Consider the following 21,173-nt stretch of genomic DNA (forward strand, 5'->3'; position numbering starts at 1 on the left):
AATAATTTATAATTATCACTCATAAATTAAATATAAATACAAAGAATTAATTATTAAAATTTATAGAATGATAGAAATAAAATATAGAAGTAATATATTTGATATTAAAATTGTTTACAAGTGATAGACATAAAATATTAAAGTTTTAGGAATTATATATATAAATAGCATGATATAAAATGGTATAGGATGATATAAGTGATATGAATAAAATATAGGTGTGACATATTTGATATTAAAATTGTCTACGAGTGATAGACATAAAATATTAAAGTTTTAGGAATTAGATATATAAATAACATGATATAAAATGGCATGTATGTAAATAAAAAAAGATAATAACTAAGCTAAGGCTGCCCTTTTTCTTAATTTTATAATTATTTCCTAAAAGAATTAAAAAATTATAAAAAATAAAGGTGTAGCATTAGAAATAAAAAAGATCTCAACTATTTCAAAAATAAAAATGATCCCGACTATTTAAAAATATTATTTTAATTCTATAACTTTTTTAAATAATCAAGGGAACGGATTGATATTTTTGTATAACCTAAACTATTTTGATTATTCATAAAAATTAGATGTTGACTTTTTTCTCAAAAAAAAAAAAACATATTTCTCTTCGAGAAAAGAGAAAGGCTATAGAGTGTGCTTATTTGAGTTGAATAATATATATGGAAGGTTTTTTTTTTCAAAAATAGAGTGTATGTTTAAAAATGAAAATAAAATAGTATAATAAGGTCAAATTATTATGTATAATAAAAATAAATATAATAATGTTTGAAAGTGGGATTACATGGTGAAATTTTTAAGAATCCCTAATTTTTTTGTTAGAAGAAAGCAAAATTAAAAGTGGCATTGTTGCCGCTTTAAGCAACGACAAAATACCGTGTTGAAAAGTCGTCACCACTTTAATCATAGGCAATAGCATTCTCATTTTTTTAAAAAATATTTCTCCCATTTGTTTAGTTTGATGTTGCCTATTGATGGTTAATCAATAACATTGGACAAATTTATGATAACCTATGTTTGTAGTTAAATCGACCGCTAAATATTTCGCCAACATCGTTTGAACATTTATAGAACCTAATCGGCCTTCATGTCTTCAACATAGATTAGGTTAGAAACACCATTAATGTAATAATCCAATTTTTTAAATGATTTTGATCTCCTTGTTAGCATAAATAACATTTTATGTGAATAAATAGCAAAATATCTTGATGTATATGATTTTAGTTGCTTTCACTGGTTATTATTTATATTGATATTTTATAAAAGCTCTGGTATATTTTTAAAATGAAAAATAAACAATTCTTTCAAATTTGATTCTGAGCGGTTACAATTAATCCCCACAACACCAATTAAATGATAATGAGTTACAACACTAGACCATAAATGTTGAAGTGGAGCAATTATAAGGTATTGAATAGGCTGATAGTTGCATTCCATCCCAACAGCCAAGTAGAATGTACATTCAAGCCATTCAACCTATTAGCTAAGATTTCATAATAGCAACTCGAGACAATTTATATTACACCAAATATAGTAATGATTTTCGATCTCCTTAAATCGCCTTCTAATATATACTTACGACTTATTTTTAATATTAACGATACACCATCTTAATGAAGAATTATTTAGTCCTAGAATTTGCAAGATAACCTCATTACAGGAGACATAAGTCAAATTTTGTAAGTTCCTCAAGTTTTTCAGAAGAACTTTCCTCGCTATTATACGCATTTGATAGATAAAATTAACCTCATTTTGAAGTCACTTGCATGACCAAAACAAACTTGCTTACCTTGAACTGGTGGGTGATACTTACATAAATTAAAGCTCTTTAAGGTCTAAGAAAGTGGATGCATAATCAATATAATGGCCAAGGACAATGTCACACGTCAAGATTTGGTCTATTCATCATGCACAACTCTTTAAGCAAGCACATGTATGATGCATTGTAGAATGATGAAAAAGCCTAATTTGTCTCGAAGGATGGAAATGTTGCTTGATTTCGGGCTACTCTACCTACTTTGTTTGGCATGGCTAAGTTTTCTTGCTTATAAAAGCTTTATTAAATTTTATTGCTCTTTATATTAGGATAAGCTATCAATCCATATAATAGTAGTTTACTGGCTCAAATGATTTTCTAAACTTAGTTAGGGTTGGAAAATGTCTATAAATAGGATTTTGCTTTATCTTTTTAATTTAAATTGAATAAAATTTATCTTTTTAGCTTATGTAAATTTGATGTAGAATTGTTCACGCCCGCGTCCAAGGACTTTGTTGGAGTAGAAGGTAGAGTGAATATTTGGGGGTGCTGATGCTCGAGCAAATTCGGGGGATATGTTGATTTCTTCTCTTATGAGGAGAGAATAGAGGTTCTCTAGGCTGTTTGGCATCAATTTGGTTTGGATGAAAGTTTTGAAGGCTAGATACTATGGGGGAAGGCCGTTGAGTGTGTATTTGAGAATATGTTTATTGTTAATGGTAGAGCCGACTGTAGTGATGTTGTCAACCATAGTTTTGATATTTGTGAGGTAATGAAGCATAGTGAGTTGACCCATGGAGAAGTGTAACTCATTCTTGCTGTATGACTCTGGAGTGATTGGTAGCTTGTAGGTGATGTTACAGCATGGTCCAGATGTCAACACATGTCTCTAAATTGATGACTTATGGAGGGATACTGGATGAAAGAGTGGAATATATGGCAACAGCGAGGTTCTAGTCAATGAGTTTCCATCGACTGTAGGCTTGATTTGGTTTGGAGGTGTCTTCGGAGTTGACTACAAGACGAGTGGGCAATGCTACAGTGCGGTTGAGGAAGTTAGCATAGCTGTTGGCATAGAAGAGCTTCAAGATTTGGGATCTCCATATGGGGTAGTTATCATTTGAGAGTTGTATGGGTACAATGATTTTGATATTGGAGTTGAGAAATTTCAGGGGGGAGGGAATGGTGAGGTTTTCTGAGATGCCATTTGAAGATATATCATCGGTGTGGGAAGAAGAATAATACAGAGATAACAAACTATAAAGCACATATTATATCATTTATGTGTAAAGGTTTTCTTACATACAATATTGTAGCCTTGGATGTGTATAGGTATGTGTGTAAGTTTTATAGTTCTTTACATGTATAGGGTAGTGATTGATTGTGTTAGTTATCATCTAATGGTTCCTGTTTGAGATGAATCAGAGTGTTTGCTCCACTTGTCCGCCATGGTCAAGCGGTTGCTTAACACATGTGGAGGATGCTTTTATATATACATAGACATTATTGTTAATAGTAATGATATACCATCTTAATGAAGAATTATTCAGTCTCAGAATTTGCAAGATAACATCATTGCAGGAGGCATAAGTCAAATTTTGTAGGTTCCTATTTTTTTTTTCAAAAGAACTTTCCTCACAAGTAGAAATATTACCCATATTCTAAAATTGACAAAAAAAAAAACCTCCTTTTGAAGACAATTGGATGCCCAAAATAAACATGAGTAAGCTTACTCCTGAACTAGTGGATAAATACTTGTGCAAATCAAAGTTCTTTGAGGCCTAAAAAAGTTGATGCATAACTGATATAATGGCTAGGGACAATGTCACACGTCAAGATTTAGCCTATTCAATCATGCACAATTCTTCAAGCAAACACATGGATGATACATTGTAGAATGACGAGAAAGCCTAATTTGTCTCGAAGAATGAAAAGATTGCTTGATTTCATGCCACTCCACCTACTTTATTTGACATGGCTAAGTTTTCTTGCTTATAGAAGCTTTATAAAATTGTATAAATTTGTATTTATTTTATTTCTCTTTATATTAGAATAAGCTATCAATGCATATAATAGTAGTTTATTGGCTTACAAGATTTTCTAAACTTAGTTAAGGTTGAAAATGTTTATAAATAAGATTTTACCATCCTTTTTTATGGGATTTTTACATACATAACACTTGAAACTATTCAAAATACATATTCAACACTCAAACTATTATATTTACTCATATACCACCTCAAACTCTCATTTTCTTCAATTCTACTACTCCGTCTAAACGCCGTCAGAAATCCGCCTCGCATCGTCTTCCTTTCGTTCCCAGCCAGACGACGACGGGAAGTTACCGAAAATTATTATCGGTCCGGGGAGATGCTGGTGGAGGACATCGAGATTGACCTATCACCTTCATCGCCGGAGCTCCATTGCCTATTGCGGTTCAAGGAGATGCCCAATCTCATTATGAGCCATGTATGACTCCTGATAAGTCGAACTGAAAGCTGCTATTACTCTATTACTGCTCTGTCTCGCCGCCTGCTTCAGCACTAAGTGCCTCCACCACGCCATTTTGCAGCTGTAGCAATAAGTCTAATGAGAAAATCATATAGTATTCCAAAACTCTTCTCTCAGCTTTTCTCTGCTTTGCTCTAACGTTTATGCTACAGGTTTCAATCTACAGCTTATTGTAGCTTCCCGAATCTGTTGATGCTGAGATCCTTCTGCCCGAGATGGATTCGTTGGATCACACATGCACATTGATTGCTTGCTCCCGCTCACCCCACGACCACATGACTCCCATTTTTCCAAAACTCCCCGGAGATGGGTTCATTGGCTCCTTCAGGGGCAGTGGAGCACATGCTTCCGCTCACTCCACGAACACATGGGTTCGTTGCCTCCTTCTTCTAGCACCATTGTAAGGCACATAACCTTGCAAGTAATTATCCGCATAATTAAAAGTAGAAAGAAGGATTGCAAATTAAGAAGAAATGGAACCATACAGGAGATAATGCAATGCATTAAATGAACCACCGTTGGAGCCATTGGCCTTGATCGCTGAAATCTCCGGCAGACTTGCCCGTAAAGTTGTTACAGGAGACATCAAGAACTACCGCAAAGCTCCTATCTCCAAAGCCAATGGCTTCAACGACATCAAGAACTGCCGCATAGCTGGAGCCATCGTCATCATGGCAATCGCTGACGTGATACATTGTAGAATGACGAGAAAGCCTAATTTGTCTCGAAGAATGAAAAGATTGCTTGATTTCATGCCACTCCACCTACTTTATTTGGCATGGCTAAGTTTTCTTGCTTATAGAATCTTTATAAAATTGTATAAAATTGTATTTATTTTATTTCTCTTTATATTAGAATAAGCTATCAATGCATATAATAGTAGTTTGTTGGCTTACAAGATTTTCTAAACTTAGTTAAGGTTGAAAATGTTTATAAATAAGATTTTACCATCTTTTTTTTATTTAAATTGAATAAAAATTTTCTTTTTTTACTTGTGTAAATTTGATGTAGAAAAGATTGATGGATTGTTTGCTTTTTGATAAAGCTTTATCGCTGATCATCTTCTAGAACTTTGATGAGTCCTTAGATATCTATTTAATTGCAACTCTTACTCCTTGCTGCCAACACAAATCTCCTCTCATATGTATAGGCTTTGACAACTCTAAATCACAACCTCCTTCAACCCGGACACAACTTTAGCCCCTTTAAAATTCCTCACAACAATTAAAAATCTATAACTCATTACCTATTAATCCAAAATCTATCAAAATAACACCATTTAGTTCCCTAAAATTCTATTCCTTTCATATGAAGTTTATCACCTTTTAACTCTAAGAAAAATTTATCCTTTCAAAGTTTAAAAGTTTTAGCCTCAAATCCATCAAAACCTTGAATACATATTTTTGTACTACACACATAAGACTTCGAACACCACCCCAAAATGGGTATCGATCAAATTGTTACATTCATCATCAAGATTCTATAATTAAAATTGCTAATGTCTCAAGGAAGCTCTGATTGAACAACAAAAATTACATGAAGGGTATTGAAAAAGGATAAAATCAAAGAATGTGAAAGCCATATTGAGGATGACTAAAAGCAATATAAGTGGTGCCAAGAATAGCTTCATCAATCAGAGTTGGTACCACAAAGTAAGTAACATTGAGTCTTGGATCCACATTAGGCATGGGCATGAACATTAGAAAATCAATGAATGTGATGTTAATGCCAAAAGTAATTACTTCAACCGAAGGGTAAAATTCTAATGAAATACAACAAAAAACTAAGTGAATTTTTCTTTGATACTAATGTGCTTTACTTTTATATAGTGTTAGAGAAAAAAGGGCTCGTTTGGGAACAGAATGTTTTTTTGCTAATTCTATTGAGTATGAAAATTGTATGGGTGGATTTAGCCCCCCCTCGATCATCCTCTCTTTTCATCTCTCTTCTACATATATTATCTCTATTCTCTCTTTCTTTTTCTTTGTCATTTTATTTTTATAGATTGCAACCTCCTCTATTAGCTCCCATCTCTCCTTCTTTTCTTTCTCTCTCTCCGTCTCTCTCTTTCTCTCCATGGGTGAGACTATTTTTTCTCTAAAATTGTATGGGTGGATTTAGCCCCCCCTCGGTAATCCTCTCTTTTCATCTCTCTTCTACATATATTATCTCTATTCTCTCTTTATCTCTTTCTTTTTCTTTGTCATTTTATTTTTATAGATTGCAACCTCCTCTACTAGCCCCCATCTCTCCTTCTTTTCTATCTCTCTCTCCGTCCCTCTCTTTCTCTCCATGAGTGAGACTATTTTTTCTCTCCATCTTCAAATTACTTTTTTTTTTAATTAAAAATTTCATCAAATTTTTTAATATTATTAAAACACAAATTCTAGTTAATAGGAGATTTATGTAATTAAAACCAATAAATTATATTAGAGGAGAATTATAATATTTATATTTAAATCATGTAGCTTAAAATATGCTTATTATAATTTCTTATATATTTTTGATATACTTTTATAATAATAAGATGCAATTTTTTATATATTTATTGCTCATTATAAAATATTTTATAGTTATGATATGTCATCAAAAAATTATCTTGATCGGGCACTAATCTCAAGGCAAAAGCAAGCCGAAAACTTCAAAAATTAAATCTGGCATCACCTAAACTCCGATTCCAACAAACTTATGGTCAAACTGAGCGTCTAGGAAATACGAACACAACGAGACCAAATTCGACTCAATCCGAGCCCAAATGAGCCCAAATCAAGGACCCGAAGCGCTGTTGGAAGCTTCATACTGTTGTTTGAGTTACCAGACGGTTTCTAAATATGACGAGCTTATAGTCAAATCGAGCAGCTCGATGAGACAAATCCAACGAGCCCAAGATCACTGAATTCCAAAATTATTAAGGCCTCCAAATGCCTGATTAATGGTCCATGATCAAGGGATTTAATATCGGCCGTCCATCCAACCACTCCCCATTTACCCTTTGATCTCTCACTTATTTATGGGCTATGCCACTCCAGAAATCTATAAATAGACCCCTCATTTCTCTTAAAAAGGGACCGAAGCAAGAGAGAGAAGAAGAGAAGAGAGAAGGAAGAGAAGGAAGATGCTCCTCCTCGACCACCACCGGAGTTTCGCCGGACCACTGCTGGTCCACCACCTAAATCTCGTCGGACCACCGCCGGAGTTTTGCCGGATCACCGCCGGAGGCCCTCACCGTCGCCGGACCACCACCTGAGGCCCTCACCTTAGCCTGATCACCGCTGGAGGTCCTCACCTTCGCCGGACCACCACCTGAGGTCCTCACCTTCGTCGGATCCCTCATCTTCGCCGGACCACCGCCGGAGGCCTTCACTTTTGCCGGACCACTGCCAGAGCCCTTCACCTTCGTCAGACCATCATCTGAGGCCCGAAGCTCTGTCAAACTATCACCTGACACCCGGATTTCTATTGTACCATTGTTACTTGTAATCTGATCACCCTCAAAGGCGAATCAGTCCATTGTAATCGACTCAAATTCTATTGGAATCATTTTCAACTGGGCTAGACCCCGTGGTTTTTCCCTTTTTCAGGGCTTTTCACATAAAAAATTTTTTGTTTTCTGTGTGTGAGCTAAATATTCGTGCAACGCTAAGACGTGGTATTCTAACTCTATCGCCACGTATATTCTAGCCCGCAACAAGTTATATTTTTATTTAAATTAGATATGAAATATACGATAGAAGAGTAATTGAAATAGTTTACCATGATAATATATAATTTAAATAAATTTGTGTTGAAATTAATTTAGATGGGCATGACAATAAGTTTTTTTTTTCATTATCATTAAATTTATCTTCTTACAATTAATAGTAATTATAATAATAATTGAAACCATAATTTCCATTTCAAGCTAAAATGAAAAAACTTGAGGGTATTTTGACAGTCAAAATTTTGTGCCCCTCAGTTAATATTTTTTGGCTCCGCCACTTTTTTCATTGGCTATGATGAAGTTGTATACTTCACTTCTTAATCATACACGTTTATCTTAATAGCTTAGGATTTTGGGCATTGGAGGAACAGATAGTTCATAAATATATTATAAGTTATTTTGTTAAACATGAAGATAGGATGGGCTACACAACTTGCTGTATCTTACGAGCAAAGATGTGTCGCATAATATCGCATGAGAGGCAAATTTTCTCTGAATCAGCTACATCAAAACCAACTTGCCTCACTCAAAGAGAAGAATCTCTCCTCAATATACTCCGTGAGAAAGTAACATAACATGACAAGCTTTATTAAATAAGAGAGATAAAGAGATCGAGGATGAGACTGCTTGCCATTAAAGCTACCTTCTTTAGAAAAATAAGTTTTTTTTTTCAATCTCGTTTTGTATATTATATATATTTTCTTCTTATCTATGCATACTATATATATCTGCAATCAGATCATTCAAAAGATCATGCACATGAAAAACTTATTAAATAAATAAAGAACAACAAGGGTATAAGGAGGACGACGGATATTCTTGATGATTTAAGGGGCATGCATACTTTGTCTCCATCTCTTTAACGCAAAAGCCATACCAAAACATTGAAGATTACTTTGAGAGTTCTCAAACTATAATAGCAGCAGCAAGCAAAGCAGATCTTCTACACAACTTCTACATCTTCTTCTGATCATTTCTTACCTTGAGAAAGATAAATGGAGACTCTCCAGTTTTCTCTTCCTACTCCTTCCTTTGAATCTGTTCGCCGAAGTGCAGATTATCACCCAAGTGTTTGGGGAGATTACTTCCTTTCTTATAATCCTGATTCACGCCTTGAGCAGGTATATATATATATATATATATATATCGATACGTGCATAAGTACTTATGCATGTATATATAATCAAATACTTCAAAATCTGTACCATGCTCATTTAAATAAACATGGAAGGTTTTGTTTGGGATGATTTTCTTACTGTTTTTTAAAGCAATTTTTTAGTACAAATACTTTAGTTTTTGTACTAAAAAGCTGCTTTAAGAAGTTGTAAGAAAGCCGTCCCAAACGAAGGCGAAGTCATCTCTAAAATATTGGAGGGATGAACTCAAGTTAGTTGAGATAATCCAAATGTTCAACAACACTACTAGTTCTCTAGATTCTCTACAAACTATGGAGTTGATTGAAGTGGGCTATTAATATATTATAATAAATCTTCAATATTATATATTTAAACTCCAAATGTTTGTAATTAAAATAATGTGTTTTTCATTTTTAACTGATCATGTTCTTTTACATAAACATGGAAGGCATCACTAAAACCTAGGATGGAGGAGCTAAAAGTTGAGATAATCCAAATGTTCACCGACACAATAGATTCTCTGCAAATTATGGAGTTGATTGACACAATCCAACGACTTGGAGTGGGCTATCATTTTGAAAAGGAAATCGATGCATCCTTATGCCTTTTATTCAAGACTCCTTGTGATGACAATGATCTATACACAATTGCTCTTCGATTTAGGTTATTAAGGCAACAAAGATATCATATTTCTACAGGTAAATTTTCATTATTTTTTGAAAAGAAAAAAACTAGCATAAACATGTATTTATAATTTTTTTAATGCTTCAGATGTCTTTAACAAGTTTTTGGATGAGAAGGGAGACTTCAAGGAATGCTTTAGCTCTAATGCAAAGGCTTTGTTAAGCTTATATGAATCTGCACATCTTGCAATGCCTGCTGAAGAGATACTTGAAACAGCCATAAATTTTTCTAAGACCCATCTCATGCAAATGAAAGACAACTTGGAACAACATTTTGCTTTGATGGTGTCAAATTCTATAGAAATACCACTATTCAAAAGAACAGATAGGATAAAGACCAAAAACTACATTTCAATATATGAGCAAGATGCCAACTTCAATGAAGTTATTTTGGAATTTGCGAAAATGGATTTCATTTATTTGCAAGCTATGCATCAAGAAGAAGCTCGAAAATTATCCATGTCAGTTTTTTCATAACTATATCACCCAATTTCACAACACAAAATTAAATATATCATGTAGGTGCTTTGAATTCTTAACATAATATTAATTCAGGTGGTGGAAAAACTTAGGATTGTCAAAGAGACTACCGTTCTCCCGTGATCGATTAATAGAGTGCTATTTTTGGGTGCTTTCTGTATATTTTGAGCCATGTTATTCGCGTGCTAGATTTATGATGACAAAGTGCATAACACAAATGTCCATTCTTGATGATATATATGATGTTTATGGAACATTGGAGGAGCTTCATTTGCTCACTAATGCAATACAAAGGTAAAATGATTCTCTGACTCAAATATTACATTCTACCAACATCTAAAATTCTTTGAAAGCTTTTAAAAAAATTTAAGAATATCTTCATCGTTGATGGGGACATGCTACAAATATGTGTGTGCATTTCTTATCTCAAAAAACTTATTTCTTCTATTTTGATTGCATGCTCTCTTATTCTTGCAGATGGGAACCTGAATGTGCAGGTAAATTACCAGAGTATATGCAACATTGCTTCCTCTCTATTCTTGAAACCTTCAAGGACATGGAAGTTGAGCTTGCCCCAGAGCAAAATTCTTTTCGCTTGCAATATCTTAAAGATGAGGTAGTTTACACAATTTATGTGCAATCTCAACAAAACTTGTTTCAAATATATAGTTTAAATTTCTCATGGAAAACAAAGGATGTTGTTGTCTTGAGATAATTTTAGCTAAGCATTCATGCTTTTTTTTTTCTTGGAAAGCAGAATATTTCTATAAAGAGACAAGCTAACTATTTCGGATTAAAAGATAACAATCCAGAAAGTAGTAATAAATATTTCTTTTTATGATTTTTAATCTTTGTTTTTTTCAAAATTCCTATAAATGCAGTTGAAGTTAGTAGCAAAAGCATATCTTCAAGAAGCAAAATGGGCAAATAAGTCTTATGTACCCAAGCTTGAAGAACACTTCAGTGTCACACTTATTACTGCTGGCTACTCTTTTCTCACATGTGCATCCTATATTGGCATGGAGGAGGTCATCCCTAAAGATGTATTTGATTGGGTTACAAGCTTCCCAGAGATCATTAAAGCTTCTTGTATAATTGGCAGGCTAATGAACGATGTTGTCTCTTATGAGGTAATAAAATTGCAAATTATGACTTCATCATTTCAATAAATTTATACTAAAATATCCACTTCATATTACAAATGAAATTGTGTTTCAGGTCGAACAAAAGAGAAATGATGTTGCTTCAGCTGTTCAGTGCTATGTCATGGAACATGAATGCTCTGAAGAAGAAGCATGCATGAAGCTATTAAAGATGTCGAATGATGCGTGGAAAATTATAAACAAAGAATTTGTCACACTAAGAAAGCTACCGTTTTCTTTGATTTGGCCTATGATTAACCTTGCACGATTTAATGAATTCATCTACCTTGGCAAAGACTTATACACAAATTCAGATCATATGATGAAAGAGACAATAAGTGCTGTGCTAATTGAACCTGTTCAAATTAGTAAGTTGAAGGATTGAGCTATTATTTTAGTTATATATAGTAATCTTATAATAAAAGTGTTTGTGTGCTTTTGTGGAAGCTAATAATAAATAGTTGCTATTGAATAGCAAGTTTGTTTGAGTGATCTTAAAATTGCCTACATTTGTAATGTTTTGGTTTCAATGCATAAATATAATGAGATATTGTCTTATATAATTTCTCTTTGTTCATCTTTTATCGCTATAGAGAAAGAAAAAAAATCAATGATGTAAAACACTACAAATTAGATCTATTGCTACTATGGCTACATACGTTGTGTTCTTCTATATATGCTTTCAAACAACGTGGTTTTTCTTTTTAACTATACGAGCAACGTTTGTTTCATGAATTGTAAAGTTTTAATTTACTTGATAAATTTATAATGAGATATGATTTATTATCTAATTATTGGCATTGTTCATCTCATAGAAAATGAGCAAGAATATCATAATATGCCACTACTTGAAAATGAAAAACAAGCTAGTAATAACAATTACCGTGCGAATAATCAAACTCGTTAATATGAAGATATGATTTTTAATTTTTATTATTATTTTTTAATTTTTGGCCCATAGATTATTGAAAATTGCAGTGATATAAACATAGAAGACCCCCTAATCACTGATGTCAAAGAGACTCCACATAATGAAGCTCAATAATTTTTTAATAAATTGGATAGTACACAACAACTATTATAGTTGGGATGTACTAGTAACTGAAATTATCCATTGCAGTTTGGGATAGCTTTTTATTGCTATTTAAAGCAGTTTTCTAGTACTAAAATTTTTTAGAACTAAAAATTTCTGTACTAAAAATTGCTTTTGAAATTAAGCAGCAAAGAAAACTGTCCCAAATGAAACCTAAGGCTCTCCTATAATAAGAGGATTTATCATAATTTGATATTTTATTATATAACATCCAAATTCTTAAATCACATTAAAAAGACAATTAGTATTAACTTTTCTAAAGTGAAATGCATCTTTCATGTATTTATTCTGATGTGATTATGACATTAAAATGTTGAGTAAATATCAAAACTTAGGTGTTATATATGTAATTAAATACACTTGTGATATGTATGTTAATCTCCTTTTTTTTTTTCTTTTAATGAATTACACAATGTTGGCAAGCCCTTTAGACTAGGCTTGTTCTAAAGGATAAAAATATGGTGGAAATGCCATTGCTTATGATTTTTTCTGGTAGAGTGCATTCATGCATTGTTTCAAGCAATTTTCTCGAGGGAGCTGCACCATAATTTTCAAGCCTAAATATTTTTTTTTTCGAAAAAATAAAAAAGGAACTTTAAGAAGAAGGCATCGTTGCTTGTCAATGCCTTTTTAAGGGATATTGCTAAGGCTAAGGCCTAGCAATGTACAAAATCCCTTGTCTAGTTTTAAACACGGGAAGAGTGGATCCTACATCTGACATAAAGTTATTGCCTCTTTTAGTAAGTTCAAGAGAATGTTTATGGTGAATTTTATTAATGCTCAAAGGCTATTACAAAAATCTCAAGCCTTAATGTGCATTAAACATGAATTAGGTGAATTGCTGAGGAATTTTGTCACTTGATTTTAGAAGAAGAAAATTCACATGAAGGATCTAAAGCTGGATGCCATCCATGTTGCTCTCACTCAAGGTTTGTAAGAAGGGATATTTTGTTATGCACTCAGTTAGCAATAGCCAAGGACTTTGGCCAAGTTACTCGAACACACCAATATTTATATAAATGATGAGGAGTACAATAAGAAGGCTAGTGCCTCTACTACAACTATGACGAAGGAGGAAAATCATATGTGAGGAAAATTCTAGCAATTTCTTATAGATCAGAAAAGTTACCCAAGGAGCTAGTGCAAAAAGAATATATTATCATGATCAAAGAAGATACATCGAACTTTTGAGAATTCAACCCTTTGATCAGAAAGTACAAAAAGTGGAACGATGTGATGATTGCCATAGAGAGAGGCCATTGCCTCCAACTCACCCACGATTGACTATGGCTAGCTGTGAGCCTCCATGGTCGATCTCATTGAGGCCATTCAAAAGAAGAATATCTCCAAAAGGTAGGAGCCTATGAGGGTTGGAAATCATTTGCATGACCAATAAAAATATTGCACCTACCATCATCATCATGACCATGTTGTTCCACATGCATCTCAACAACTTTAATTTCTATTATTTCAATAGTCGGCTTGGCGACTTCAGTCTCAATTAATATAACAAGTAGCTTAACGACTTCAATTTCCTCAACTTCCATGGGCGGCTAAGCAACATTAGTTAATGACAAAACCATTACTTGGTCGATTTAATTATCTCTCCTTGAAGCTCTTGGCTAGTTGGAGGTTTAACAATGGGCATCTCACTTTAGAACTAACTCATAGAAAGAAGAATTGCATTAATAATTACTCATAAATTAATTTTATATAATTTATTAAGAGTTTTTTTTTTCTAAATGAGTTAATTTTTACTTTCTTATCCAATTTTAGCCTAGCTTGAGGGAGAGCGGCCATTGGCGAAGCGATATTAACTTCACAAGAGCAAGGGAGGAATAATGTTGATTAAATAAGGAATTTGATGAAGCAACGTGTTCTAGAAGTTTAATGTCTTTGGCCTACATCTCTTCAATCCTACTCTTTCTTTTTCTTTTCAAGAGAAGTTCATTTTTTTGTTAGAATATATATATATATATATATATATATATATATATATATATATATATATATATAATTCTCTTATTCCTATTGCAATAAACCTCTAATTATATAAGAGAATCTAGCAAAATATGGAGCAAAATATACATCTAAATTTCAATGAAATTTGGTTTAAGCTAATTCAAGATAGTTCAAGCAAAATTAACTATGTTTGCATGCTTGGTCTTAATCCAAAAGAGACTCCCTAATTTACAAGAAAACTCACCTCAATAGAACTTGCCTCAAATTAATTTTGGATTCAACATGAAGGATTTTATCTTTTGTAAATAGTTTATATTATATAAGTGAAAGTTAAATTATGATCACACATTTAAACAAATACATTACAAACAAGGCATGTTAAAGATCATATCGTTAAGTAATGGAATATTGTCATTTACAAATTGACATTAAAGTATCTAGTTGAGAACACAAATAAACTTAGCCATAATTGAAATTTTTTCTATTAATATAGATGGTTGATTTTATATTTTTTTTCTCAAAGTGATAAAAGATGAAGATTAGGAAATTATATAAGACAATATCTCATTATATTTTTGGATTTGAACAAAAATATTACAAATTTAGGCAACATTGAGCTTACACAATTAAACAAGTTTGCTTCTCAATTATGCTAATTTTAGTATTAGCTTCCATATAAGCACACAAACCTTTATTATAATATTATTACATACAAGTAGACTTACAACTCAATCCTTCAACATACTAATTTGAATATGTTCAATTAGAACAACACTTTTGTTCTCTTTCATGATTTGATCTAAATGTGTATATAAGTCTTTGCCAAGGTAGAAAAACTCGTGAAATCTTGCAAGATTAATGATAAGCCAAATCCTATGTGTGATAAATTATTTGTTTATGATTTTCCAAACATCATTCGACATCTCTAATAGCTTCTCGCATGCTTCTTCTATAGAGCATTCATTTTCCATGACGTAGCACTGAACAACTTAAGCAACATGATTTATCTTTTATTCAAACTGAAACACAATTGCATTTATAAGATAATGTGGATATCTTCACATAAATTTACTTGAAAGATAAACTCATGATTTGCAATTTTATTACCTCATATGAGACAACATCATTCATTAGCCTTCTAATTGCACAAGAAGCTTTAATGAACTCAAGGAAGCTTTTAACCCAATTAAATACACCTGTATGTATAAACCCTTCCATGCCAATAGAAGAGGCACATGTTAAAAATGAGCAACCAGCAGTTAAAAGTGTGACAATAAAGTGTTCTTCAAGCTTGGGCACATAATACTAATTAGCCCATATTGTTTCTTGAAGATATGCTTTTGCCAATTTCTTCAACTTCATTTATGATAATTTTGGATAAAAAAAATTATAAAAGGAAATTTTTATTATCATACATATTTATTGTTATCTTTCAAATCAAAATAGTTGGCTTGGATCTTTATAGAATTTTCCTACTTTTCAAGAAAAAGGATTATGAATACTCAGCTAAAATTCATCTCAAGATAACATTGTCCAATTTCTTTCTTTGATGAGAATTAAAATCCATATTTGAAGCAGGTTATGTTGATATTGCACATCAATTGTATAAGCTACCTCATCTTTAAGGTATTGCAATTGAAATGAATTCTTCTCTTGGGCTAGCTCAACTTCCATGCCCTTGTAGGTATAAAGAATAAAGAGAAAACAATGTTGCATGTAATCTGATAATTTACCTACATTGTTAAATTCCCATCTGCAGCGATGAGAGAACATGCAATCAAGATAGGAGTTATACTTTTTTTAGATAAGAAATTCCCACACATATTTGTAGCATGCTTATAGTGAACACAATCAACATTTATAAACATTAGGAGAGGTTCTTTTAAATTGTATAAGTACTAAAGTATTTTAGATGTTGTGTAGATGGTCAAATTTCAGGTAGAGAATCATTTTACCTTTGCATTGCATTAGTGAACAACTGAAGCTCCTCCTATGTGTTACAATCTGGGAGCCCGACGTTGTGTTTTGATAATTACAAATATTATTGAAAGATTATCTATTTATTCATGCATATTATTTTGGATATTTACTTTGTTCACAACTAACCTTTCAGGTAACATCATACATGAAGAAAGACTGAAGATTTAAGCTTAAGACTATGCATTGTGAGTGTGTGAGTTAAATTATGTATTGAAGAGTCCATACTTTTTCTTTTTCATGAGTTAATGTATATTAAAAGCTGTATGTTAGCTTAGCAATCATGCACACACATATGAGGGGTGAAAAATAAATATTTTAATTTCTATGAAATTTTATTATATTAACTTAATCATATAGTATGATTGGCTCAAACAAAAAATAATTAAAATGTTTAATTTAAATATAAATATAAATATAAATATAACTAATCATATAATATGACCATCACATAGTACTCGATGATCGACTATAACTAGAAACCTTGTTGTCAAATATAACTTAACTAAAATAGGCAAATTTGAATTTTAAATTTTGTATTGTTCGTAATGTACGATCTTTTAAATCATTTCCTAATTAGGTCAGTTGATTAAGTAATCAAATCGGATCTAAATTGATTACATATCATAATGTACGATCATATATCGTATTATATGACTCAACCAGAGTCTCTGGATGAAGTTTGGTTCGTCTGGTACGATCATAAGATGGTACTGAATAACTCACTCGAGGACTCTTTGGACGACTTTTGGTTCGTCATATACGATTGATCATAATTTGAACTACTTGTACTATACTGTTGTTTATTTGGATAAAATGATCAGTTAAGAAATTGATCTTCTAGTACACTATTTTTCATGCAGTACTACAATGGGATATTTGAAGTAATCGTACTTTATGATCCATAGATCATATTGTATGAACAATGGCGGTATAATTGAAAATTAGGACATTTCTAGAAGCCTACTATTTAAACATATCTTAATTAGTTTGAGAGGGTCTTTGGCTATTTGAGGGTGTGTGTCTTTCGTAAGCAAGGGTTTGACGAAGAGAGAGATTTTAGAAAGAGAAGGAGAGGTGAAGTTATGGGACAGGGAGAAGAGCCTTGTGACTGCAAGGGAGTGTGAGAGGGTGTCCGACGAACAATCCCCTTATTCCTTCATATGTCAAATTTATATAAATTATAATAAATTAAAGAACATGCTAGAGAATTTTAAATATTTCAGACTTTATTGTCTAAAATATAGTTATTTCAATTGCATAATTATTCAATTCTTAATAAAAAAAATCCTTGTATGTAATATTCTCTTTGCTATAATTCATAAATAAATAAATAAACTTATAGGAAGTTGTGGCCAATATTTTAAAGAAGTTTCTTGTTCAATTTATCGATGGATTATACATGCATTGGCAATTCCATATTGGATTTTCTGACGGATTTTCACCTAATTTTGCTTGTTGAAGATTCTAGCAGATTTTATGCCAGGACATTACAGGAGGATTTATCTATCAGATATCTCTGATGGAAAAGCCAACAGATCTTTTGGCAAGCTTTCAGAAGGTGTTCATAATGCTTTCCTCTAAAGGAAAATCTACCAAACATTATTATTATATTGTAATAATAAATATCTCATTATATTTACACAAGTGAACTAAAACATTACGATTCGTGGAACTTAATACTCTTAATAGTTAAAAAGAAGAACACAAAGGTATGTAGCCACTGTATTCTAATTTGTAGTGTTTTACATCATTGATCATATTTTTTTTTCTGTAGTGATAAAAGATGAACACATATAAATTATATAAGACAATATCTCATTATATTGATACATTGAAACTAAAACAATACAAAAGTAGGCAATTTTGAGCTCACTCAAACAAACTTGCTAATCAATAGCAATTATTTAGTATTAGCTTTCACAAAAGCATACAAACAAGTTTATTATAAGATTACTATATATATTATGAAGAAACAACTCAATCCTTCAACTTACTGATCTGAATAGGTTCAATGAGCATAGCATTTATTGTCTCTTTCACGATATGATCTGAATTTGTGTATAAGTCTTTGCCAAGGTAGATGAATTCATTAAATCGAGCAAGATTAATGATAGGCCAAATCAAAGACAATGGGAGCTTGCTTTGTGTGACAAATTCTTTGTTTATGATTTTCCAAGCATCATTTGACATCTTTAATAGCTTCTTGCATGCTTCTTCTTCAGAGCATTCATGTTCCATAACATAACATTGAACAGCTGAAGCAACATGATTTCTCTTTTGTTCGAGCTGAAACACAATTGCATGGGTAATATGGTGTGGATATTTTCATATAACTTTTTTTGAAATGGTAAAGTCATAATATGCAATTTTATTACCTCATAAGAGACGACATCGTTCATTAGCCTTCCAATTACACAAGAAGCTTTAATGATCTCAGGGAGGCTTGTAACCCAATCAAATACATCTTTAGGGATAATCTCATTCATGCCAATATAGGAAGCACATGTGAGAAATGAGTAGCCAGCAGTAATAAGTGTGACACTTAAGTGTTCTTCAAGCTTGGGCACATAACACTTATTAGCCCATATTGCTTCCTGAAGATATGCTTTTGCTACTCTCTTCAACTGCATTTATGAAAGTTAAAAAAATAAGAATAAAAATTATAAAAAAGATATATATTACTATCTATCTTGGTAGTTATATATCTTTCAACTCAGAATAGTTGGCTTGCCTCGTTAGATAAATATCATGCTTTTCAAGAGAAAATGCATGAGCTAAAGTTATCACAAGACAATACAATCCTTTTTTAAGAAATTTAAACTGTATGTTTAAAGCAAATTATGTTAAGCTTGCACATAAATTGTTAATCTACCTCATTTTTAAGATATTGTAGGCGAAAAGAATTTTGCTCGGGGGCAAGCTCAACTTCCATGTCCTTAAAGATTTCAAGAATGGAGAGGAAGAAATGTTGCATGTACTCTGGTAATTTGCCTATATTTTCAATCTCCCATCTACAATGATAAGAGAACATGCAATCAAAATAGAAACTATGACTTTCTTTTTTTTAGATAATAAATTTACATACATATTTGTAGCAATTCACTATCAGTATTTTAAACTATGGGGGGAGGTTCCTTAAGAATTTTAGATTTTGTGTCAAATACGAAATTTGCGCCACTTATTATTTTTACCTTTGTATTTCATTAGTGAGCAAATGAAGCTCCTCCAATGTTCCATAAACATCATATATATCATCAAGAATGGACATATGTGTTATGCATTTTGTCATCATGACTCTTGCACGCGAATAGCATGGCTCAAAATATACAGAAAGCACCCAAAAATAGCACTCTATTAATCGATCACGGGAGAACTGTAGACTCTTTGATAACCCTAAGTTTTTCCACCATCTGGATTAAAATAATATAGTAAGAATATAAAGCACAAAAATGATATATTTTGTTTTATGTTGTGAAACTAGGCGATATGGTTATGATCAAACTTACATGGATAATTTGCGTGCTTCCTCTTGATGCATTGCTTGCAAACAAATGAAATCCATTTTTGCAAATTCCAAAAGAACCTTATCGGAGTTGGTATCTTGTTCAAATATGGAAATGTAATTTTTGGTCTTTATCCTATCTGTCCTTTTGAAAAGTGGTATTTCTATAGAACTTGACACCATCATAGCAAAATGTGGCTCCAACTCATCTTTCATTTGCATGAGGCGAGTCTTAGAAAAATTAATGGCTTTGTCAAGTAACTCTTCACCAGGCATTGCAAGATGTGCAGATTCATATAAGCTCAACAAAGCCTTTGCATTAGAGCAAAAACATTCCTTGAAGTCTCCCTTCTCATCCAAAAACTTGTTAAAGACATCTGAAGCATTAAAAAAATTATAAATATATTTTTATGCTTATTTTTTCTTTTTAAAAAATAATTAAAATTTACCTGAAGGAATGTGATATCTTTGTTGCCTTAATAATCTAAATCGAAGAGCAACTGTGTATAGATCATTGTCATCACTAGGAGTCTTGAATAAAAGGCCTAAGGACTCATCGATTTCCTTTTCAAAATGATAGCCCACTCCAAGACGTTGGATTGTGTCAATCAACTCCATAATTTGCAGAGAATCTATTGTGTTGGTGAACATTTGGATTATCTCAACCTTGAGCTCCACCATCCTAGATTTTAGTGATGCCTTCCATGTTTATGTAAATGAGTAAATCAGTCACATTCACAACACAAATTGTTTTATGTAAATTCCTATAAATATTTACAGCCTAAAATTATAATATTAAAGTTATATTATTAAAAAATTATATAAATTATAATAAATTAAAGAACCTGTAAGAAAATAAGTGATTGCGCTCTTATTAAGGCTTCGTTTGGGACGACATTCTTCATGTTTCTTAAAACAGCTTTGTTGTACAAAAATTTAAAATGTTATAATAAAAAGCATTTTTTAAAAACAGTAAAAAAGCCGTCCTAAATAAAACCTAAGGCTTCGTTTGGGACATCGGTTTTCTGCTTTCTAAAACAGCTTTTAGTACAAAATTTTTTGAATTTCTAAAACAACTTTCTAATGCAAAAATTTCTTGACTTAGAATTCTTTATATTAAAAAGTTATTTTAGAACCTAGTAAGAAAACTATCTTATTCTTGCACAAACAGATTTGCAAATAGCCATTCACTTATAAGTTACCCCATGTAAATTCTTTC

At 32.1% G+C, this 21,173-nt stretch overlaps 2 protein-coding genes across 2 annotated transcripts; one reads left to right on the forward strand and one right to left on the reverse strand.

Moving 5' to 3' along the window:
- Window positions 1–8,971: 8,971 nt before the first annotated feature.
- LOC110110328 (alpha-humulene synthase-like) lies at window positions 8,972–11,802 on the forward strand. The gene is made up of 7 exons (XM_020841744.2): window positions 8,972–9,097; window positions 9,561–9,810; window positions 9,884–10,256; window positions 10,351–10,569; window positions 10,753–10,891; window positions 11,157–11,405; window positions 11,494–11,802. The coding sequence occupies exons 1-7, from the start codon at window positions 8,972–8,974 to the stop codon at window positions 11,800–11,802; spliced, it is 1,665 nt and encodes a 554-aa protein (XP_020697403.1).
- Window positions 11,803–18,429: 6,627 nt separating this feature from the next.
- On the reverse strand, window positions 18,430–21,141 carry LOC110110327 (beta-eudesmol synthase). Its single transcript, XM_020841742.2, has 7 exons — window positions 21,124–21,141; window positions 20,404–20,653; window positions 19,959–20,331; window positions 19,644–19,862; window positions 19,325–19,463; window positions 18,828–19,076; window positions 18,430–18,738 (listed from the first exon to the last, which is right to left on the reverse strand). The coding sequence occupies exons 1-7, from the start codon at window positions 21,139–21,141 to the stop codon at window positions 18,430–18,432; spliced, it is 1,557 nt and encodes a 518-aa protein (XP_020697401.2).
- Between the last annotated feature and the right edge of the window lie 32 nt (window positions 21,142–21,173).

This window comes from Dendrobium catenatum, unplaced genomic scaffold, assembly GCF_001605985.2.
Source record: "Dendrobium catenatum unplaced genomic scaffold, ASM160598v2 fragScaff_scaffold_636, whole genome shotgun sequence".
Taxonomy (NCBI): Eukaryota; Viridiplantae; Streptophyta; class Magnoliopsida; order Asparagales; family Orchidaceae; genus Dendrobium; species Dendrobium catenatum.